Genomic DNA, 25,179 nt, shown 5'->3' on the forward strand with positions numbered 1-25,179 from the left:
CAGTCTGAAACTGGAGTCTGAAATGCCTTGTGCCACATTTATTAAGGGTTTGGGCACTTTTTCTTCCAACTTGTACGAAAAAATGATGTGACCTCACAGCAAAAGTGTTGCACCAAATAATTGATGTTGAAAAGTACTATTCAACAGGCTTATTCTGCTCTAGATTAAGTATGAAGCATCATACATAGTGTTAAATCTGGCACAGAAGACTGGTCGAGTCCTACTCTGCACTGGTCTAATGTGCAGCATATTGATAAATCACATTGGTTTTCTTTTCCATATGATGTTTCTTTCATTCCTGGCTGAGATGGAATATAAGAAATATCGCAAAAATGCTCAATTTGAGAGATTTTAGAATTATCGTGTTGTCGTTAACTTACAATATTAATTGTTTTTAATTCAAAGGGCCATGCACTGTTAATTCGGGAAATTGATGTAGAGAAGGTGTCCACATTTGAGAACCCTTACGTAGATGCAATAAAGTATTTATGGAATGACCCTGGCATACAAGAATGCTATGATAGAAGACGGGAATATCAACTGTCTGATTCTACTAAATAGTAAGTAATGGTTTGCATTATTAAAACATATGTTTTATATGAAACTTTTGGCAGCCGTAAACGTGAGATGTTCGAATTCGCCAAGCAGCCTATGTTTCGGTGAGAACAAACTAAGAGTAATGTTGAGATCAGTCAAGAGTGATCTTCCTACTGCGGTTAAGAGAGTCAGGACACACCCGTAGACATTAGTTGGAATGGAGGTTTGTCTGCATTTTATTTCTTTACAACTGCATGGTTTCACACTGCTGCTCCTGTGAAAAGTCACATTTCCATGCTAGTCTGTCACGTGCTTGTTGTACGGACGTAACCTTTTCTGTGCAGGAAACTAGTTAAACAGTCATGTATATTTTTACAAACTTATTTATTACAGACAAAGTATTATCCTGTTAAACGTTCATAATACCTAGGCTCCTAAGTCGCCCCACAGATAAAACCAACAATGTGTAAGACACTGTCAGATTTCCAGGCATACCTCTTTTTTTTTTATTTGCCAAGAGCTTTGTCGCTTTAAAGAATCTTATTTTTATCTTTTCGAAAATTAGCTTCTTTGTGCACCTGGACAAGGGCCGTTTATGCTGGAGCATCATTTTATTCTAGGGATGTCAATCATTATGTGAAGGCATCACATTGGTAGTGCCGGGTAGCATAGAAAGATTTAAAACCGGTGCACTAGCAGAGATGGCCCTGACACTAGTGCACCTTGGAAATAATTGGCATAAAATTAAAAACAGTATTTTCTTTGACAGATCACTGGGAAATGGATAATGCAAGTCTGGAAAGTTCATTAAGTGTCTTCCATATTGATGCTTTTCTTTCTTTTGTGGGTGTACTAGACTTCCTTTAACTGCTCAACTATATATTATTAATGTTTTGGTTTCTTGTTTTATATTTATAGTTATCTTAATGATTTGGACCGTATCGCAGATCATGGATATCTACCATCGCAACAAGATGTACTCAGGGTCAGAGTACCCACAACAGGAATAATTGAATATCCATTTGATTTACAAAGTGTCATTTTCAGGTAGAAAGTAACTTTGTTTTGTGGGGTTGAAGGGCAAACATGTTGTGAATAGCTTACAACGTGATATACATATATATAATATTATATATATAATATTTCAAAAGGAAAAACTGCTCTACAAAGGCTTTGATTACAGCTGAAGCGTTGAGGGTGGAATAAAGACACCATTTGTTTCACTTCAGTGGGGTGCTGCCGTTTTTCCTTTTGAAAATTCATGGGCTCTTTCTGGTGAGAGTGTGGGATAGCACCCAAGTTTAACATTTTTTTCACAAAGGATTGTGCTGATATATTTTTTTTTTTTTCCCCCCAATAGGGGATGTCACATCTTTTGATTTGCTCGTATATACTCATACAATGTTGTGACACCAACTTAGGGGTCACAGATATGAGGATTAACAAAGCATCTGTCATTACTGTTAATCCAATCATCTAAATACATCCGCTCATGTTAATATAAACCATTCATATTGACATGTACACATAGCAAAAAAAAAGCCAATTCAAAAAACACTAAAATATGTTTTCACAACCCTTTTAACATGATTTTGCTGATTTACATTTTGTGTATACAGTTATTAAAGATGAAAATATTTTAGTAAAAATCTTTCAGAAAATGTTGTTCTATACTTGGTGTCCCAAAGAATTTTATACTGTCATTGTGAACTGACAGGCAATCTATTTGATAGTACCTCTTTAAGCAAGATAGTCCTAAATAAACATTCATTCATAGCGGCTCTGTGATCACCAAAAGCCCCTCTCCTTACTTTAGAATTTCTACAAAAAATATCAAAAATATACGGCTAGAAGCCTATCGATCAGTCTAGTAACTTTCCCCCCTTTGCCTATTAAATGGATTTTGTATTCTGGGCATTTCTTTAATGAAGCTGGGGCATAAGCGCCGTAACTATGGCGCATGTGAAGTCAAGCCATGGTGTAGTACGCCAGGTTCCCTGTGCTACTGTGCAGGCAAATAGAGCACTGACAGAGGCTAGTATAAGGTATTTTATTTTAAGAGGCCACAGAGGGACTTAAAATCGGTTGGTAAGGACCTATGGGTAGTTTAGTGTCCCAAATCACCCTTTTTTGCCACCCTTAAATATTTTTATAATAAGTTATGAAAAGGTTTTTAAAAAAAATATATAGATTTTTTTTCTGAATATTGACATTTCTGTTTTTATTAAGGTATTAAAATAGAACAGAAACTATAAAACATACCACAGTGATTGTATTGACCCAAAGAATAAAAGAGAATAAGGCATTCGGACTGCTTGGTAAAGCCAGATGCTTGTGAAAAAATGGGCCACCTATTCTTTGGTCAATGCTAATGTATTAGAATTTTTTCCCGGCTCTCTTGTATTATGCACAGAATACTACATGGTGGCCCTATTTAATTCCACCTGAAAGTAACAGCCATTCACTGCCTATTGGACACCGTCACTAGTCCAGGACTACCTTGCAGGAAATGGGGCCAAATCTTTCCCATCCTCTCTCCCCAAGTTGGTTTCTGCTTTATATTCTTCTCAGATGAGGGGAGCATTCTCTACTTTTAGTGGTTTACAAGCTTGAGGGCTGGTGATAGCAGGGCCGATTCTAGCACATTTGCTGCCTGAGGCGAAAATTAAAATGCTGCCCCCCCCCCCAAAAAAAAAAAAACACCTTAATCTTTCAGTAGCCTACCTCCATTCCCCTGCTATATATGTGGCAGGGGAACAGGAACAAGTCTGACAAATCTTTTAAATGTTTCCATATTCTGTTCAGGATGTTTAAAACTTTACTAACATTTCCAACAGGCAGGGATCACAGATACTCTTTGACTGACAGAGGCGTTGGCTGCATCTAGTACCTTATAGATGACAATCTCTTCCATATGGAAAGGACTTTATTCCGGATTCTCCAATCCATGACATATCACTTCTGAATTCACTGGCAGATATCTTCAGCTCCGTGCAGCATCTCCACCCCGTGTCCCTAAAAATACCACAGTCACTTACAGTATAAAGTCTCCTGGATAACAACACTGCGCTCCTAAATATTATATACCCCTCACAACACAACTGACCTCACTCTCCCACACATATAAAACATCCCTTCATTATATACTGTAAATATATATAAATAGTACTGGAATTATAATATGCACAGCACCCCAATAACATATATATATAGAACCCCTTAGTGTGGTTCAAACTATTGTATCCCATCCTGTCCCAGGTCTCTAATCATTTTATATACAGTGTCACCCTGACCAATCAATATATACAGCACCCCTTAATAAATATTTCCCATAATTTTCTCTAAACAGCCCCCCTTTAATGTATTTAAAGGCTTGAATATACAATACCCCCTCTATTAAATTATACACAGCTCACAAATACAGATCTCCTCCATCTTATATAAAATCTGTCCCCACATACACAGCCCTCCCAGGTTAGTTATATACTGCAGCCCAAATACAGCTGACCACTAGTTTTATTAAAATCCAGTTCCTGAATATAGTCCACCAGCCTGTTGAATTACTTTCTGGTCCCAATATATAGCCCATCCCCTCAGTTAAATTTTATACAGCCTCCCATATAGTGCCCCAAAGTTCAATTATTACCAGGCCCCAAAATATTAATTGCCCCAAATCAGTTTTATTAAACTTGACAGACTGGACACTGTGGGGGGGGGGGGGGGGCACATACAGACACTGGGCACATATAGGCACTGGGGGGGCACATACAGACACTGGGCACACATAGGCACTGGGGGGGCACATACAGACACTGGGCACACATAGGCACTGGGGGGGCACATACAGATACTGGGCACATATAGGCACTGGGGGGCACATCCTGACACTGGGCACATATAGGCACTGGGGGGGCACATACAGACACTGGGCGCATATAGGCACTGGGGGGGGCACATATAGACACTGGGCACACATAGGCACTGGGGGGGGGCACGTACAGACTCTTGGCACACGTGTATATGCCCTATAGAGCTGCTCTGACCTCCATCTTCTCTCCGAGCCGCAGCAGTAGATCTCTCTCCTGACAGACCGAGAGTAGCGCTGGTCCTCCTGGAGCCTCCGGGTCTCCAGCTCCATGGTCCCCGGCGGCTCATACTGCTTAGGAGAGGACGTGGAGAGCGGCTGGTGAGGATCCAGTGTGTTACACCCCCAGGGCTCCAGGCAGCTTAATCTTCCCGCCGTCTGTAACGCTGCACTGTACGGAGCGACGCCAGCAGCCGGAAAGGCGCTGCGTCGCTCCGCATGTAAATCGCACCTGTTTCTTAAAGAGACAGGTGCGATTTATTTATCTAGTGGGCGACAACAGGCGCCCGAATCGCCCACATTAGTGGCAAATTTTGACGCCCTTTAAAGGGCTCTGCATTCTGCCGCCTGAGGCGAGATTTTCATCTCGCCTCATGGCAGATGCGGCCCTGGGTGATAGGTTCCTTTTAACTTTGACTTCATGATTAATCTTCCTGAGGGCAACTTCCAAGCTGACCATCTCTATATAAGAATTGGTATGCAATGGTGGAATCCTTTAGGATTAAGGATACGCTTTTAAAGACCAGCACCTCATATCTGCAAAGCAACAGGGGCTTTGATGCAGACATTTTCAAATTATACTAAAACTGTTTAGGGAGTTATGTCACTTGGTGACATTTAGGGAGATTTTGTACCTAAATTTAAAATCTCCTTTTTGCTGCATCCATGACATGCACAATATCTATAGTCTAGTCTAGTGTTTTTGGGGGAAGGTATATCTCTAGGATTTTTCTTACATAGTCAGTCTCAGTGGCAGAACCTTTACCTGCTGTGTGTTTACCACCAGTTAATTCAAAATGAAATTGAATTTTATGTGAAGTAAAACATCTAAAAATCTGTATTTTTCATTCTTGGCTCTTAATGGCCTTAATGTTGTGCTGTCCCCAAACTAGTAACTTTTGCTTTCCTCTTCATAGAATGGTGGATGTAGGAGGTCAGCGATCAGAAAGGAGGAAGTGGATACACTGCTTTGAAAATGTCACCTCCATAATGTTCCTTGTAGCCCTTAGTGAATATGATCAGGTGCTTGTGGAGTCAGACAATGAGGTAAGTCGGCCTCCTTATTTTCTGAGCTGGTCTAGATGTCAGGCTATATTTAAGCAATCTGAGACCAGGTGTGTTACCCACCGGTAACAACTGCGATAGGTGGTGGCACCAATCGCAGGTGTAAACCATTCGCTGGCGGCCACTGTAAGAAGACTGTGGCTTGTGGGCACCGCCATAAAGGCTTAGATCGGCATTCCCAGTGACGTTGTTGGGGGAGGGGAAGGCGACCGTCTGTCTCCATGACAGCCTCGGGGCTTTGTGAAACCACAGGCTTTGTTTTCTGGCCATTTGTTACACTGTGCCAGTGGGACATTGTAGTAAATGGCCAGTAAATTCCCCATTTACTGCCATATGGTAGGATCAATTGGACAACCTACAGTTTAAGTACCCAAAGAGGTCTAAAAATAGTGAGAAAAAAAAAAATACACAACTGACTATAAAAATAAATTGCAAAAATCACAAACATGAAAGGTATCAAAATGTCTGTTCTATAAAAATATAATAAAGGTTATTCCCGTCCTTTAAATCCGTAACAGAATATAGCACCCAAATTCCAATACATAAAAAATGTATTAACCCCTAGGGGACACAGCCTATTTTGGCCTTAAGGACGCGGCCCCATTCTTCAAATCTGACCTGTGTCACTATAAGTGGTTATAGCTTTGGAACGCTATGAGATATCCAGGGGATTTTTAGATTGTTTTCTCGTGACACATTGTACTTCAAATTAGTTTAAAAATTTGGATGATATCTTTTGTGTTTAGTTATGAAAAAAAACAAAATTTGGAAAAAATTTGGAAAAATTCTTTATTTTCAACGTTCTAAATTCTCTACTTTTGATGCAGATAGTCATAGCTCCCAAATAAATTCATAACTTACATTTCCCAAATGTCTGCTTTATGTTGGCATGGTTTTTTAAGATTCCACATATTTTACTAGAATGTTATGAGGCTCAGAATTTAGGTATCATTTTTCACATTTTTTGTAAAATCACCAAAACCCGCATTTAGATGGACCTGCTCAACTTCTAATTGACACTGAGAGGCCCAAATAATAGTGGGACTCGTAAAATACCCCATTGTGGAAACTACACACCTCAACGTATGAAAAACTACTTTTAAGAAGTTTGTTAACGCTTTACGTGTTTTATAGGGGTTAAAACAAAATGGAGGTGCAGTCTGCAAATTGTAAAATTTTCTCACAATACACCCATTTTGGGTGGAAAATTAAACATTTACAATGGATTAAATGAATAAAGGCTCCACAAAGTTTGTTACCCAATCTCTCCCGAGTACACGGATACTCTATATGTGGTGGTAACCTGCTGTATGGGCGCACGGCCGGGCATAGAAGGGAAGGAGGTGCCATCCAGAGCAGATTTTCTATGTCACATTGTACAGGCTATAATTTTTTTCTTTTTTTTTAATGTGGACCTATAGGGGCTTATTTCTTTTGCCACATGAGATGCACTTTTCTGGTACGTAATTTGGGGGAATCTATAGGCTAATTGGTGAGATTTTATTAACTCTTTGTTGGTGGAGGAAATGAAAATCATCACTTTTCAGGAAGATTTTTATGGGTTTTTTTTTTTGCCCGTTTACCATACCATAAAAATAGTATATTATTTTTATTCTATGGGTCGCCACGATTACAAAAAGACCTCATTTATATAGATTTTTTATTTTTTTCCCATTTCTACTGCATAAAAAGTAATTTGGCAAAAATGTTGTTAATTTTAGCATCACCGTCTTTCATATGCATAACTTTTTTATTTTTTGCCTCACAAATCTGTTTAAGGGGTTATTTTTTGCGAGAAGGATTGTTCTTTTTAGTGGTCTTATTTTAGAGTGCATAACATTTTTTAAATCCCTTTTTAGAGCATTTTTATAGGGTATTAATTGAAAATGATCTTTTTTCTGGAGCTTTTTTTTGTTTTGTTTTTTACGGGGTTCACTTTGCGGATCTAATAACGATTCTGTTTTATTATGCAGACTGTTACGGACGCAGGGATACCAAATATGTGGGGGTTTTGTGTATTTTATTCAATTGTACTGAATAAAAACCAATTTGGAGAAAATCTTGTTCATTTTAGCATCACGATCTTTTCATATGCATAACTTTTTTATTTTTCGGCTGACAAATCTGGTTAGGGGCTTATTTTTTGCGAGAAGAGTTGTTCTTTTTAGTGGGCTTATTTTGGAGTGCATAACATTTTTTAAATTACTTTTTAGAGCATTTTTTGATAGGGTATAATTAAAAATTATCTTTTTTCGGAACGTTTTTGCGTTTTTTTTTCTACGGCGTGTACCGTGCGGGTCCAGTAACGATTCTGTTTTATTATACAGATTGTTACGGACGCGGCAATACCAAATATGCGGGGTTTTTTGTGTTTTTGTGTTTTTTATACTTTATTAAGTGTTTTTATGGGAAAGTGACATTTTAGGGGCTTATATTTTTATGTATTTATTTTTTATTTATTATAATGTGTAGTGTTAAGTGTTTTTGCATATTTTTACTTATACATACTTGAACTTAAACCAGTGATGCTCTGATCACTGGTTTAAGTTCAATACACTGCTCTACAATACTATTTTATTGTAGAGCAGTGTAAACTGTCTGAGCAAGCTTGCGCATGCTCAGACAGTTTACAGTCAGACCCGGAAGGGGTCTGACTGCCAGGGAGACCGGGCAGCTCCGGGGCACATGCCAGTCCTCGGAGCTGCCCAGAAGTGGATCGGATCCCCCGGTAAGCGGCACGGGGGATCCGATCCACAGCGCAAACACCCTTACACGCCGCGGTCATGTTTGACCGCGGCGTGTAAGGGGTTAACACCCGCGATCGGAGCCGGCTCCGATCGCGGGTGTTAGCGCAGGCTGTCAGCTGTACTAGACAGCTGACAGCCGCTGCTTCTGGTACCGGCTCCGTTCGTGAGCCGGTGCCAGAAGCAGGACGTTATAGAACGTCCCCGTGCGCTAAGCATCTAGCCCCGGGGACGTACTATAACGTCCTGGTGCGCCTCGGGGTTAAAGTGATCAAAAGGCTGTACAGTCCTCAAAATGGCAGCATTGAAAACGTCATCTTACCTTGCAAAAAAATGACCCCTCACACAGCTTCTTTCACTGAAGTATGAAAACGTTATTAGCGCTAGAAGATGGCAAAATGAAGAATTGTTTTGCACAGTAAGTTTTTAATTTTTGTAAATGTCTGAAAAAATTATAAAATCAATAAAAATTTTGCATCCCCCATAATCGTACCAACCTAAAGAATATAGGAGACATGTCATTTTGGGGCACATAGTGAAAGCCATAAAAAGCAAGTCTACAACAAAATTTCACCAATCGCACTGCATTTGGAATTTTTTTTTCCCTCAGTACATGGAATGGAATATTAAATAGTCACTATGAAGTGCAATTTGTTATGTAGAAAACAAGCCCTCTTACATCTCTTTACTTTGAAAAATAAAGAATTTATAGATTTTTGAAGGTGGGGAGTGAAAAATGGAATTGCAAAAACAAAAAAGGGCCAGGTTGTTAAGGGATTAAAGGCTTTCATTTACTACTGTTTGACACCATTCTGTTATTATTAATGGCACTGTTGGCTGTCTACTGTGCTATTATAAACATCCCTTCCATTATTATTTTTTTTGTGGATGTTTCAGCATAGTCTATGTATATGTGAGGTGAGAAGGATATTCCTTCTTTTGAACCTCCTTTTTTAATTTAAAAAAAAAAAAAGTAAAAAGGGAGACTGAGGGGGAAAAAAACCTGTTCTCTTAAGATACGTTAATATTTATCCATTAAATTAACGCAAACTCTTTTGCAGGTTCCATTAATAGTTGAAATCCAAAAACACTGGTATAAAACCGGAACTCTTTCCCATTTAAGTTAATATTCTACAACGCTTCCTAAGACAATTTTCCTTGAAGATCATTTACCACCAGCATCAGGCTCCAGTCCCCATTAATGCCTATGGAGCCTGGAGCCTTCAGGCTCATTTGCATACAGTCTTTCATCCTCATGGTAGATGCCCTATAAGTCCAAGTGAATGAGGTTTTTGTTAGCTCTTCTGCAAGCATCCGAGAGAAAAAAATATTTGATGTTAAAATTGAGCATTTCAATATGCTATATAGAGCCAGAGACCAAACCCAAGTTTAAATATTAGGACATGTGGCATTTGCATGTCCTATGACCTAACTGAAATATTTACTCCATTACTGAACCATGTGGAAAAGCTAAAATTATCAGTTTGTAAATATAGTTTTTGTTACAACCAACAATATACAACAGGTGGTGGGCAAGGCATTTGCATCTAAGCAGTCACCTTCAAACGCCCCAAACATTGTAATAACTCATTCAGTAAATAATGCTCACCAAGCATAATGAATTTAAAATTGTTTTACTTTCTCATGAAGCGACATAAATGATCAGTAGTGCAACGGACACAAAATCTACAAACATTCTTTTTAAGCAAAAGTCTCTGAAAAATAAAGCTTACAAAAGGGGCGGTCCCCATAACGTTGCTTTACATGATGGCTAGTTCACACACGAGCTTTGGATCCTAGGGCTTCTCTGCTTACTCTGGTTGGATGGACTATTTATTTTTCAGAAACTTTTGCTTGAAAATAATTTTTGCTGACTTTGTCTGTTGCGCTACTGACTATGTATGTCATCATGTGAAAGTAAGCATTATGCTTGGTGTGACTCATTTATTGAAAAAAATTATATTCAAAAACTTAATTCTAATCTCCCGCCCCCTCCCCCAAGAATTGATATAAATAGAAATAAAATAATTGACCCCCAGACGAAGGCTCAGTTGGAGCCGAAACGTGCGTCGGGGCGTGTAGTCATCTCAGACACCGGAACACCCTATTTTATAATTTGGTAAGGACTGGCAGTTACATTATCCTAGATACCTCACAACTTTTTTTACTTGCCACCCAGGCATTTCTGTTTACTTTACCCAGTAATTTACTTTGGTATTCCTAGGATCTTATACAATCCATCTCGGTCCCCATACTCATTTTCACTGACTAGATCTTCCCATTGTGTTCCATGTGTTGTCCTTGAGTACGACTGCAATTTGTCTGTGTATACCGCCTGTTTGTTTTTTGCATCTTGTATCCCATATTAAATTCCCATACATCATGTTTTTATACATTTCATGAATAAAGATTTATTATGTTTCTATCTATTTTCGTTGTTAGAGTCTTCCCTCCCTTCCCCCTGGTTTTGGGGGGATACTATTGGCTTTATACGTATAATTGAGGTTTGACCCCCATGCGTAGATTAAAGGAGTGCCACTTGGCATTGAGGTGGGGTTTCGGGTACCTATACCTGTACGGTATCCATCTTGTTTCTCCCCCCCCCCCCCTTTGTTTCTCCCTCCATACTGCTCCTTTTTGTTTGTTTTAATAGAAATAAAATAGCATATCATAACATAGCGTCCAAAATAAAAAATAACACACTTTTGCCATTTTGAAAATATAAAAAATTCTGTAAAAAGGGATCAAAAGGCCGTACAGTCCTAAAAATGGTAGAATTGTAATTCGAAAGTCGCAAAAAAATGACACCACACACAGCTTCGTACACTGAAGTATGAAAAAGTTATTGGCGCCAGAATATGGCAAAATGAAGATTTTTTTTTTTTTTTTTTTTGTACAGGTTGTTTTAATTTTTAATCTATGAAAACATTATAAACCCTATACAAATTTGGTTTCCCTGTGATTGCACTGACCCAAAGAATGAAGTAGACATGTCATTTGAGATGCATAGGGAAAGCCGTAAAATCCAAGCCCACAAGAAAACGGCAGAAAACCTTTTTCCCCATTTTCACTGCATTTGGAAGGGGTTAATTGTCGTAATATACTAATTTACCAAAGATGCTACTGGAGTGTGGAGTAGCCTGAGCTGAGGCTACACTGCGCAGCTACTCAATGCCCCAGTAGCCTCTTTGATCCTCCTACCCAGACATCTTCAGCGTACAGCTCCTCGTATCACTCATCTGCAAAGCCGCAGTTCAGGCTGGTGACTCAGATATCTGCAAAGCCGCAGTTCTGCATATGCCTACTGCCCACTACTCGATATCTAGATACCTAAACCCAACTTTTTCAAAATATTGACTCTGTACTGCTTTTTTAAAAAGAAGAAACGGACCTAATAAAACGACCTGTATGTTAGTAAGCAGCTTAACACCTTCCAGATCGTGTTTTTTTTTTTTTTTTTTTTTGGTCCAGTGTCATGGCAGCATCCCAAAAAATACAATTTGAAGTGAGATGTAAAATGGCTGTATAACAGCATGGGTTAAAGAATTTAATGGCTTAAAGCTCTCCCTCACGTGTTCAAGACAGTGGCTCCAAGTGCATCTGTATATGAACATTAAAGTTGAAGCTTCAGAATAATTAAATTGGGCCAAAATAAGCTCCTGGTGACACCCTAGTACGTAAACGCTTCTACTGTGTTAGATGAAGCACCTTCACAACAGAAATTTGGAACAAGAAGGAAATTGCAGCATGTAATCATATCCCTGTGAGATTATAATCACTGGGGTAGCATTGTGAAAATTCAGAAATGTTGGTACAATGTCAGTTGAAGAAGGTCTGAATCTCCCCAATTAATGTAACCTCTCCTTATCCTCTGCAAATACTGGTAAAACCTTAATTTATAAATGAATCAAAAAGAACTGGAACACAGTAGGATCTTCAGTTGAACTGCCTACCTTGTGATGTTACATCACTTGTCACATTGCCCAAACTGCTGGTAAAATAGATGCAAGTCATTATTTTGTATCTTGCAGCTTTTTTTGACCTACTTTCATTTTTGAGACCCATCTGTAAACTGCAATATATTGGAGTTGTCCCTGTATCTACGAAGAGGCTCTGGGCTTTCAGTAGATGTGGATGCGATCCGCCAGGTTGTCATCCCTTAAAGGAAACCTACCACTTGTAGTGGCAGGTTTCCGATGGAAATACCGGGCACCAGCTCAGGGTGAGCTGGTGCCGGAGCTTATTTTAGTTAGTGTTTTAAACCGCGGCTCTCATTCACTTCCTATGTAGCCGCGTGCACGGTAAGCGCCGAGCGCGTACCTGCCTGCGCCGGCTATAAAGTTTAAAAAGTGTTTTAAACCGCGATACCGCGGTTTAAAACACTAACTAAAATAAGCTCCGGCACCAGCTCGCCCTGAGCTGGTGCCCGGTATTGCCATCGGAAACCTGCCACTACAAGTGGTAGGTTTCCTTTAACTTGCAAATTTCAGTAACTTTGACATTTTGTTTGTCTTTCAATGTTGTGTTAGAAAAAATTTTATTTGGTTCTATAACCTATAAACTTTTTCCACTGCAAGGCACTGGCTCGGTTCAATAAAGTGAATAGAAACCTTTACCATTTTAGACAAATACTACTGTTTTATTTATGAATTTTATAAAAGTTGTAAAAAGTGTCACAATAAATCTTTGTCTCATCCTCAATGCATTACTGCTCCAAGCTACAGATCTGAGATGGCAGTGCACGTGCCATGTAGTATACTAATATGTTTTAAACTTGTTCTTGCAGAACCGGATGGAAGAGAGCAAAGCATTATTTAGGACGATTATCACATATCCGTGGTTTCAGAATTCTTCAGTCATCCTCTTTCTAAACAAGAAAGATCTCCTTGAAGAGAAGATTATGTACTCTCATCTAGTTGATTATTTTCCGGAGTATGATGGTAAGCAATTATTCATGATCATATTGGAGTTCACAGTAACAATTTCTAAAAAATGTAAGTTTTGTTAAATACAATTTTTACACTTTTTCTGTTTATTTTCCATAAAATAATAAATTCTCAGATGAAGATTGTTTCTAGCACACGATGCACATTGTTATAAGTTCTAAATCAAGTAACCTATACATTTACCTTCACCCGCTTATTCTTAGGACTGTAAATTGGCTGATCACTGAAACCACTGGTATATGTCCCTAGGGACATTTCTTGACATCCTCTTTTTCACATAGGACCTTAAATTTGATCAAATTTGATTTACTACAAATATGAATTTGTCTATAGTGTTTTTACCTGCTTGGAAATGGTACTACACTGGTGTAACTTCCTAATTCTCCACAGACGTCAGACGAGTCTCAATCCATGGCATAAAGCCAATTGATTGGTTTGACTGACTTTCAATATGTGATTGGTGGGTGGGGTCTGACTCCCAGAATTCCAGCTGACTGAATGTTCTGCAACACTCCATCAAATGATGTATCAGTTTCATTGTTTTAATTTTTCATCAGACACAATGCTTTATATTTTGTACCCGCTACTACAGCCCTCTCAGGCTTAAATGGCATTCACCAGTTGTGTAGCACTCTGTCTGGTAAATGTGAAGTGACCAGACTCTGGCGGTCTTAATGAGTTAGGTCATTTGTAGGAGTGCTGGAAGTCTGAGCTGCGGTATTTTGAGTTGAAAACCTAGCCTACAAATAAGTTATCAATATCAGAAAACCATTTTATAGCTTAAGGCCTAGCCCCATTTTTTGGATTCTGACTTGCGTCGCTTTATATGGTTATACCTTTTGAACACTGTTACTTATCAAAGCGATTCAGATTGTGTTTTGTTTTTTTGTATTTTTTCCCCCACATGTTGTACTTCATTTGACTGGTAAATGTTGGCTGATAAGTTTTGCGTTTATTTACAAAAAAAAAAAAAAAAAAAAAAGAAAGAAAAAAATGATGAATTTTTTTTGAAAAATTTGCCATTTTTGAAATCATTGTGTTTTCAGGCAGATCGATTTCTCACCTTAATAAGTTACTGAATAACATTTCCCTGTCTACTGTACATTTTCATAATTTTTGAAATGCCTGGATAATTTATTTTGATGTCACACGGCTTACAAATAGAATATCAATTTTCTGTATTTTCAGAATTGACTATTTTTGGGATAAATACTGTTTTTTATGAAATTTTACATTTTTAACATCAAAATCCCCCTATATAAATCAACCCATTTTCAAATCTGCACCCCTCAAACTATCAGAAACAACTTTTAGGAAGATTGTTGACCCCATGAGATCTTCATAGTATTCAAATCAAAATGGAGGTGAAACTTAGAATGGTCAAATTGTGCCGGTTATACGTTCATTTAACCCTAAAATGTACACATATCCAAAAGATAAAGAGAAAGCCCATTTTACAATTTGTACAGCAATTCCTCCCAAGACCCCCCCCCCCCCCACATGTGGCTGTTACTTGTTTTATGGGCGCACAGCGAGGCGCAGAAGGGAAGGAGCAGGATTTTAGTTTTCACATTGGTCCCTTTTGTAAGCTATAAAATAGTTTTTGGTTATTGGGGGCATTTTTTTTTGCGGGATGAGATGCTTTTTCCAGTGTTACCATTTTGGGGTTGGTAGCCCCTATTTTTGAAAATTTAGGAACTCGTTTTTGAGGGCAGGAGTAGAAAAGCATCAATTCTGTACTGGATTTTTTTTCATTTTTGGTGTTCACCTTATCTTTATTCTATTGTTCAATACGACTACGGGGATACCATACATGAATATTTTTTTCTTGCATTTTACTAAATTTGTCAAATAAAATTCTATTGTGGGAAAAATCTATAATTTTTGCATTTAAGGATAACATTTTTAAATTTTTGGCTTTTTTTTTTTTTTTGTGGGACATGTACTTTGCAAAAGCATCATTCTGGAGTACATATGTTTTTTTGATCACTTTTTATTGCATTTTTTGTGGGATTGTATAGGTAAATACAGGGCCGGATTAAGGTTGGTGGGGGCCCCTGGGCGCAAAATCTGGTGGAGGCCCCCACTGAGTGTAGCATACACATACGTCCTCCTGCTTCCTTTCCACTATCCAAAGAGTAACACCACTACATACAGCCGCCTCGCCCCCAGTAACACAGCTACATACAGCCACCTCGCCCCCAGTAACACAACTACATACAGCCGCCTCATCCTCAGTAACACCGCTACATACAGCCACCTCAACCCCAGTAACACAGCTACATACAGACGCCTCATTCCCAGTAACACAGCTACATACAGCCACCTCAACCCCAGTAACACAGCTACATACAGACGCCTCATTCCCAGTAACACAGCTACATACAGCCCCCTCGCCCCTAGTAACACAACTACATACAGCCCCCTCGCCCCCAGTAACACAGCTACATACAGCCGCCTCGCCCCCAGTAACACAGCTACATACAGCCACCTCGCCCCCAGTAACACAGCTACATACAGCCCCCTCGCCCCCAGTAACACAGCTACATACAGCCCCCTCGCCCCCAGTAACACAGCTACATACAGCCCCCTCGCCCCCAGTAACACAGCTACATACAGCCACCTCACCCCCAGTAACACAGCTACATACAGCCCCCTCGCCCCCAGTAACACAGCTACAAACAGCCGTCTCGCCCCCCCAGTAACACAGCTACATACAGCCGCCTCGCCCCCAGTAACACAGCTACATACAGCCACCTCGCCCCCAGTCAAGCATCTTTACATCCTTCATCCGTACCAGATATACAGTCCCACATAACATACACCTCAGCCCACACAGCCATGCAGTCCCAAGCAGTGGTGTAAATAGGAGAGATTGGGCCCCATAGCAGATTTCTGCATGGGGCCCCCTTTCCCCTTAAAAAAAATATAAACATATGTCGGCTGCATTCACATAAACGTGTGGTGGCCAGACTATCGCCTAGCAGGGCACATGTTTGGCGTTGTGGAGAGGAGGAGAGGTGATCGCGGCTCACCCCTCCCCTCTCATTAGAGAATAGAGCTGCATGGTCGTTCTTACGGCCATAGATAGAGCACGCTCTCTCTCTTTTGCGGCCACAGCACGAAACAGTGAGTACTCGTTGTGCTCACCGTACCGAGCCCAGGCGCTATAGATGCCTATGAGGGAAGTATATCCGGTAACAAATTTGCAGCCGGATATACGCCCCCCATAAGTTCTTGTGAATGTACCCTTATACAGACATGTTTATACAATTACACACTGATATATACACACCATTATATACTTAGATACACACAAATAAAGTTCTACACACATATACTTGCACCCATATATATACACACAAGTATACACTTACACACATTCAGTATATAGAGCTTATAAATACATACCATATACACAGCATATACAAAAACCACATGATTCATATATATAAATGTGCACATATATATGCTTATGTAAATATATGCGTGTATAAATACAGTAGATGCATATACACACAGTATTTACACCTATACACAGTATATACACCTATACACAGTAGATACATATATACACAGTAGATACATATATACACATACACACACAGTAGATGCCTATATACACAGTATATACATATATACACATATACACAGTGGACGCCTATATACACAGTATATACATATATACACATATACACAGTGGATGCCTATATACACAGTATATACACAGTAGATGCCTATATACACAGTATATACATATATACACAGTATATGCCTATATACACAGTATATACATATATACACATATACACAGTAGATGCCTATATACACTGTATATACATATATACACATATACACAGTAGATGCCTATATACACTGTATATACATATACAGCAGATGCCTATATACACAGTATATACATATATACACATATACACAGTAGATGCCTATATACACAGTATATACATATACACACATATACACAGTAGATGCCTATATACACTGTATATACACATATACACTCATATACATATATATACACACAGACAAATACATGTATATACTTGCCCCCGGTGACCGGCCGTGGCGTCAGGCTGGCGTTCGGGCGGGTGCTTGTTCGGGCGGGGGGTGTCGGTCGGTTGCTTGCTCGGCCGGGGAGGAGGGGTGGCGGGTGCTTGTTCAAGCGGAGCGGAGCCGTGCGGGAGCAGGGGGCAGGGCCGAGCGGGGGGCGGGGCCCGGGCGGTTCGAGCGGGGTTGCGTGAGCGGGGGGGGGGGGGGCATTGTTGGATGACTCTACCATAGCGGGGGATGGGGGGGCGGAGTCACCTGTGCCGTGCGGGGCAGGCGGCTCCGCCATGCTGTGGTTTGTAATGCCGGGGAGGCCATGCAGGGGATGAGCGAGCTGGGAAACAGTTACCTGTGGCGGGGGGAGCGCGCTTGCGGAGGCGGAGTCACCTGTGCCGTGCGGGGTGGGCGGCGATGGGCAGGCAGCGGGCGGCTCCGCCATGAAGCGTTATGGACGGGCGGGGAGGCCATGCAGGGGGATGGGCGAGCTGTGAGGCGGTCACCTATGCAGAAACATGGGCGGGGAGGCGGTCACCTATGTCTAGGGGCGGCGGGCGGCTCAGGAGAGTGTGCACGGGAGGAGCGGGGGTGCGGTCTGGTGGGGGCCCCTAGGGGGGGCAAGATGGTGGGGGCCCCGGGGCTCTAGCCCCGCGAGCCCCGCCTATAATCCGGCCCTGGGTAAATTATAATGTATAATTATTTTTGGCAGGTTTTTAACAGGTTTTTTTTTTGTTTTTTTTTTAACGGCGTTCATTGTGCAGGTTCAATAATTATTTACTTTTATTCTATGGGTTGTTACAGACGCGGTGATAATGATTTTGACTTTTTGGGGGGTTATTTTTAGCTAGAAAACGTAACAAGCAGGTTGTTTCCCTTCTGTGAGGGCAATCATGTAAATATGATGGTGAATGTCCAATTTAATGGCGTGTTAACGTGTCATAAGAATTGCAAATGTTCTGGGTTTTATGTGGTTTGTGAAAGTTAAACTATATTTTTTCTTTTCTCTTGGAAGGCCCCCAACGAGATGCACAAGCAGCAAGAGAATTCATCTTAAAGATGTTTGTAGATCTGAATCCAGACAGTGACAAAATAATCTACTCTCATTTTACCTGCGCCACAGATACAGAGAACATTCGCTTTGTCTTTGCTGCTGTCAAGGACACTATCTTACAGCTCAACCTGAAGGAATACAACCTGGTCTAACTGTGCCTGCTAGTTTTCCCAATCCCCCTTTGGGCCATTGAAGAAATACAAGAAGGACTGTATTATCTATAAGAGAAGAAAAGAAACAATTTGCAAAATACTAATTTATTGCCGTCCTGAACTCTGTGTATGATCAGAGTTTGTAGTGATTATTCTTATGATTTTATTTAAACTATGTAGAGGAAACCGCCTGCACTAACATTGCGGCACCAATTTTCTAAAAGAAAAACGACTTGTGTTTTGAATTGTAAGTCGTGAGCTCACAAGGGCCTGTTTAATTTTTATTGCTTTTTCATTTTTAAGGGGAGAGCAGGATGCGTTGAATTCTGCATCAGGCTCCTTCTTTAGAGTATTTTAACCTTTTGCAACTTTAAAATTACCATAAGATTTCACATTCAAGATTCCCTTTCTAAGCCGCTTACTCTAGGGGAAAAAAAAATTTAGGCATAAATTTTTTTTTTATATATATATATTTACGTTTAACTTCAAGCCATCATCTTTGCTAATTTATATACTTTTTTTGAAGGATAAAAGTATTGATACTGTGATTTTTAAATTATTGACATGTAAAAAAAAGTAGATTTGATTTTTGGTACTGTCTTTGTCATTTTGAGGTAAGATTCAAAGAACTCATCAAGCAGTAGGTACATGAGTTCACTCTTTAGCTTTCCATATGAGATGACAGATACAATGGCAGATAGTTGAGTAATATGTCTGTAAAAACAACTGAGATACAAAATGCAGAATAGAAAGGTATTTTGGCGTGCCATTTTTTTTTTTTTAAGGGAAGGGGGATTAAACCATTGAATATATTTAATGTTTTACTTGCACATTCTAAATGCCATGAACACTAAACACTCTCCCATCCAACTAAGTGCAGTGTGTTCAGCTATACAGATACGTTTGTTTCTTACGATTTTTAAGGTGGTGTTATAGAGCGGATTCAATAGTTTGTGCAAACCAATATCCAGTTGCCAAATCTGGCTTTTTTTTTTGTACTGTACATAGACCATTAAAATGCCAAAACTGACTGATTAGGTTCCAGCTGCATCTGATGCCTGCCAAATAAGCCATTTCACTTCATACAGTAGGTATTTTAATTCCTAGTATTCCATTATACTTGCCAAACAATCCGTGCATGCATTACCTACGCAGGTAGCCTTGTATTTTAAAGATGTGTTTGGTGCCCTGTATGTTAAGGTGAGGTGCCATACGGATTTCTCTTTTCCAATGAAGCTCGTAGTATGAGCCTTGACGGACCTGCAACACAGTATAAGTGCACTCATTTGCTAATCTTTGTGTTGATAAGAACAGTTACAAGTAGAATAATCCAAGAACTTTTTTTTTATAACTTGTTCAGATCTGCTGTTATATGATTTCTATGAGAAAGAACATTAAAAAAAAGAAAAAAAAAGAAATCAAAGTATTAGTCCCTTAATGATTACAAAATGCACAGAATAATGTCTTTCCACGGTTCCCTTTCCACAGCTTTGCAGTTTTCTACAATTTTTTTGTTGTTACAATTTCCAGTTTGTGGAGTTTTTGCAAGATGTTCAAGTGGAGGGGGTGTTCAGCTGTGCCATTTGTTTCATTGCTATGCAGCATGTGGGGGGTGGAAGAGAGGGTCATGAATGCTGAAGCCACTGCCTCAGGGATGCAGAGATGAGCTGAAAATGAAGAAACACTGAATATAGAATGTTTACATTTAACCCATTCGGTCCTGACAAATTTCTTAATGTTGGCGGCTTGAAGGATTAAATGGATGATGATACTACTCTCCATCCAAAAAATCCCTCCATAACCTTTTTTTCTTCTGCTCCCAAGAATATACATGTAATTTAACAAGTATAGTTAAAGAAAAAAAATACTGTTTGTAGGTATAGTGCAATTATAAATGCTATAATCATTGTACATACATCTCTCTATTTCTATATATATATATATGGCAGCATCCATATTGGCTTTGTAATCATTAGTTTTTGGCAAACTGAATGTGCTGTATTGATAAATATGTATCTATGTAATTGTATTGTATGTCTTATAGCTTATTCACATTTCGAATATTGTTATGTTTCCTTTTGTGTTTTTTTTTTTTTTTAAAGGAGAATGTACATTTTATTAGTTTACTATCGTCAGAATTCTTTTTTTTTTTCTTTCTCACAATTTAAATATTGACTATAAACAATTTATTCTGGTACCCAGGTAACAGATGTCATTTGAACTATTCCTAAAAATGGGTACAATTTATAATGGATGTCTAAAAAAAACAAAAACAGATAAAGTGTTCATTGATTGCCAACACCGATGAGCTTTCTTTTTGAGGACTCTATTAATGTGCAAAATGTTGATGGATTCCACTTCAGGATTTGTGTCCCATAATACAATTGTTACTCATTTAGCTTATCAGCACAAGCTTTGGGATTCAACATTTTTTACAGCCGTGGGTGGTTCTGAAACTTGTCACAATCCATTGGAAGGACCTGTTTTGGAGGGTTATAAATCTCCTCATGGAAAAAAAAAAAATCGATTTGTTCATGGTCCTAATTGGACACTTATTGCTTTTGCAACAATGTTTTCATAAACATTTATTCTGTCACGTACAGTATATATTCTACAACGTGTTAGCACACATCTAATGTATATAATTGTCACCTATGTTTCTAGTCAGTGAAAATATGAATATATATATTTGTTTTATTTTATTTTTCAATGATGCTGTGACAAATGAAAATTGACACTGAAGCTTCACAAGATTTAGTAGTAGTTGTTTTGTTTCGGGCCGGGGGGGGGTGTTATCTTCAGATTATTTCTATGCACCAATATCTCTACAGTTACCTTTCTTGAAGTTACGGACACCATGCCATTCTGTAAGTGGTATCTGTGGGGACATTTACAAACACTTGCATAGAGATGTCTTAAATTCTGAGATTTGTTGCATATGTTGTACTTTCTCAATTGCATATATCAGTAATACACTGATTTTTCTAGGTGTTCTTGGGGCTAAAATGATTTCATAAAGCGAACAAATTTGTAAGAAACCCATGCATTTTTTTTAAAGACACCCCACCCCCACCACCACTTCAGCTTTTTTTTTTTTTTTTTTTTAATTTATGTAGCCCACTCTTGCACAATATATAAATATTAATGCACAGGGGTTCCCACTAAGAATGTATGAGTGTTTCCAGATCTAACTGTCATGCCTTATGGAGCTCCAGATCAGAAATTTGTGCCTCAGACCTAAAACGTAGGCAAAAAGTGTTTTGGTTTTCTTTTTCCTTATGTTTGCCAAATCAGGTTTTTTTTTTTTTTTGTTTTTTTAATGTCCTGCATGGGAACCTTGACCATTGCTAGCACAAGGAAACTGTAATATGTGTGCTTTTGAAATAAATTACCTTGAACTTGACTTTTTTTATTTTAAACTTATAACCAACTGCTAATGCGCTGTACTGCTGTGGTGAGGGTGAGTTACTGTACATATTTTAAGGTCAGGCTATTGTGTTCAAGTGTTGTTTTTATTTTTAGTTATTATTTTTTTTTTTTTTTTTTTTTGACACCTAAATAACCTCAGTCCGAGGCAGAAACTTAATGTGTTTGGGGAGGGGCACAAATGCATTGCTGGTCAGAACATATGTATGTTTCTCTTAATGTGCAAAAATGTTTTATTTTTGGGGAGAAAGAGTGGGGTATTTGAGTAAAATGTGGAAAATGGGATGCAAGGGCTGCAGGCTGTGGCTTTGCTCATTTTTACTATCCTACTGTGGTACATTGTGCACAACTTAAGCTCTTCCTTCCCTTCTGATAAACCTTTACTAATGGCATCTTACCACTCATAATAAAATTGAATTCAGCCATTTACATTGTATTATATTTTTGACTTTTAAATACAGTGGTCTGAAATTCTACTTTTTGGTAACACAACTGTTATTTTATAAATATAGTCTAACTATACATCCAACCAAAGATCCACAAATTGTGCTTCTGGGTGTATGTGTAAATTTCTGCCACATACACAGATGTGTATGTGTGTTTCATTGTTTGGTATGCTTTCAGTATGTTACTTTGGGATGTCATCATTTTGCCATGACTAAAGCTAGACAAGACAGATGTTGAAATATGGTAAACATTTCAGGCTGAAAAAGAAGCATCTGTTTAATTTTCTTTAGAAATTTTGGTTAATTTGGCTGAATTTTTTATTTTTCTTGTTTAGTATCATATTAAACAGTGATGCATTATGCCTTTTTGTGTCATAAGTTTCCATTTTTACATAATTATTCAACATCAATTCTCAATTGTATAAATTAACACTTTTTTTTTTTTTTTTTTTGTCCAATAGAAAACGCGTGTCTGACCTAATCGCAAAATGAGTCAACAATGTTTAGGGGCTAAAATCCTTTTCCATTGCATCACAAAATATACATGGAGAATTTAATACATGCAAAAATATTTGCCTAAAAGCATATGTGTTTTTGTCAGTTAATAGGAATGAGAGTTCCTGGACACAGACTAAACTGCTTTTTGAGAAATCCTCTGCTTTGGACTAGCCGTGTTCTAGGTTGAGATGACAACTAATTAATTGACCAGAAGGGAATGGAAAAATCTGTGTGACATCCGTGTTCAAGTAGTCTAGATTTATCTACTATTAAAACTTGCAGTAGAATGTACAGAACAAGCTTTATTTTTTACGGCTTTCAATGTGTGGTCTAAATGACATGTTCCCTATATTCGTTGTATGAGTACAATCGAGATACCAGATTTATGTTCTGTATTTTTTGGGACTATAATATGCACTTTTTTTTAGCAAGAGAAAGTCTTGCTAAAAATATTTATAGTCTTATTAGCCAACATCAGGAGGATCCTGTACTTCTAGATCCTGCCTGAGAGAGGGTGATATGCTTTATCAGTGTTTCATTCAGAGAGCAGAGTCTCCTGACAAAAACCTGTATAGGACTTTGTGTTACATCATTGGGTCACATGACCCAGAAGAAAAGTCTGCTCTGAAGCTATACTGTGAAGCTGCTGGAAAACTGGAGCGGGCTGTGCAGGAGGAATCAAGGCTGAATATACACAGGGTAAGGAGGCTGTGCAGGAGACATTAAGGCTTGTAATACAGAGGGGAGGAGGAGCTGGAGCAGGCTGTGCATATGAAGTGGAGGATAGTAATACAGAGGGGATGAGGAGCTGGAGGAGGTTCAGCAGGAGAAGTAGAGATTGGAAGTACAGAAGGGATAGGGAGGAGAAGTTGAGGCTGGTAACAGATGAGGGGATGTTTTGGAGAAGTGGAGGCTGGTAATCTAGAGGTTGTACAGGAGAAGTAAAGGCTGGTTATACAGCGGGAATGAGGAGCTGGAAGAGGCTGGTTATAAAGAGGGTATAATGAGTTGGAGGAGGCTGGTTATGCTACCAGTTTTGTCTGTGTGTATGTAGAATAGAGTCCGGGGCCGATAAGGACTGCCATGGGTGCTGGGCTGTATTAATATTATACTCCTTCAAGTCTGGTAATCACTTCCTATATATGGTACTAGAATCAAGCTTCTTGTGGAATAGAAGATGCATCCCTTCTATCTGCTCTTATAGGTCCTTTTGGGGGACCTTTTAAAGATCCTGTAATGAATCTTGAGTACATGTATATTGGGAGCATGAACAGATCTATGAGGATTCTATGGATAAAGATCCTTAATTTAAAATTTATTGGGTGGCCATAGGTCCCTTAGAAAGCATTGGACTACTGTCCTATATTATAATCCAGTACTACAGAGGAAATATTGCAGAAATGTCTGTGACCACCAGGAAATTTTGAATGTGTATCAAATATATTCTAACATTTTTATATGTCCAAATATGCAGTGCTTCTTATAGTAAATTGTATTATCTAAAAAATATGCTAGTTTTATGTGTTAGTGTACATATACCAAAGTATTCTCGCCTAGCCATAGCCAGGCAGGCATCGCACTGGAGAGGAGGAGAGATGAGTACTGATCACCCCTCCCTCTCCGCAGGAAACACTACACTGCTGTACACACGGGGAAAGAGAAAATGCTCTATGTTTTCCATATGAACTGTGCGAGCAGGTTTGTGGCACAGTTACACCGCTGGATTGCCATAGCTGTCTATGGGGACGTATATCCAGATATATGAACCCGCGATGGCAATGAATGGGTCTTTAATATGTATCCCAATGTTCTGACACCCTAAACTGCACAGACCTGGTTAAGTGGTAACTTTTGCTTATTTTCCTTGAGACCTTTTGGGGAAATGTACAATTTTTTTGATCATTTTTATCGAAACTTTTGTGCTTTGCAATTGGTACAATAAGATGTTACTTTCAAATTTATATTTCAAATACAAACCAGGAAGGGAGATGGAGAGAGCAGGGAGAAATTCCACATTGGATCCAGTGGATCTTGCATTGAACTCTAACCCGTTGCAGTTTTGTGAAGCATACATTTGTTTTTCCATGTATGCATGCTCTAATTTTGCAAGTGACGCAGTGGAAACGCCCTATACAAGTCTATGGAGACACATAATAAAACACATT

At 39.0% G+C, this 25,179-nt stretch overlaps 1 protein-coding gene across 2 annotated transcripts in view; it reads left to right on the forward strand.

The window, feature by feature from the left end:
- LOC140131591 (guanine nucleotide-binding protein G(q) subunit alpha) overlaps positions 1-22,878 on the forward strand; it is an 88,534-nt gene extending 65,656 nt beyond the window's left edge. For both annotated transcript variants that reach the window (XM_072150909.1, XM_072150908.1), the window contains exons 3-7: positions 406-560; positions 1,456-1,584; positions 5,539-5,668; positions 13,217-13,370; positions 18,454-22,878. In XM_072150909.1, the coding sequence (XP_072007010.1) occupies positions 406-560; positions 1,456-1,584; positions 5,539-5,668; positions 13,217-13,370; positions 18,454-18,644 (759 nt within the window). In that variant the 3' untranslated portion in view covers positions 18,645-22,878. The remainder of the gene's footprint in view (positions 1-405; positions 561-1,455; positions 1,585-5,538; positions 5,669-13,216; positions 13,371-18,453) is intronic.
- The last annotated feature ends 2,301 nt before the right edge of the window (positions 22,879-25,179 follow it).

This window comes from Engystomops pustulosus, chromosome 1 (genome assembly GCF_040894005.1).
Source record: "Engystomops pustulosus chromosome 1, aEngPut4.maternal, whole genome shotgun sequence".
In the NCBI taxonomy this organism is placed as follows: Eukaryota; Metazoa; Chordata; class Amphibia; order Anura; family Leptodactylidae; genus Engystomops; species Engystomops pustulosus.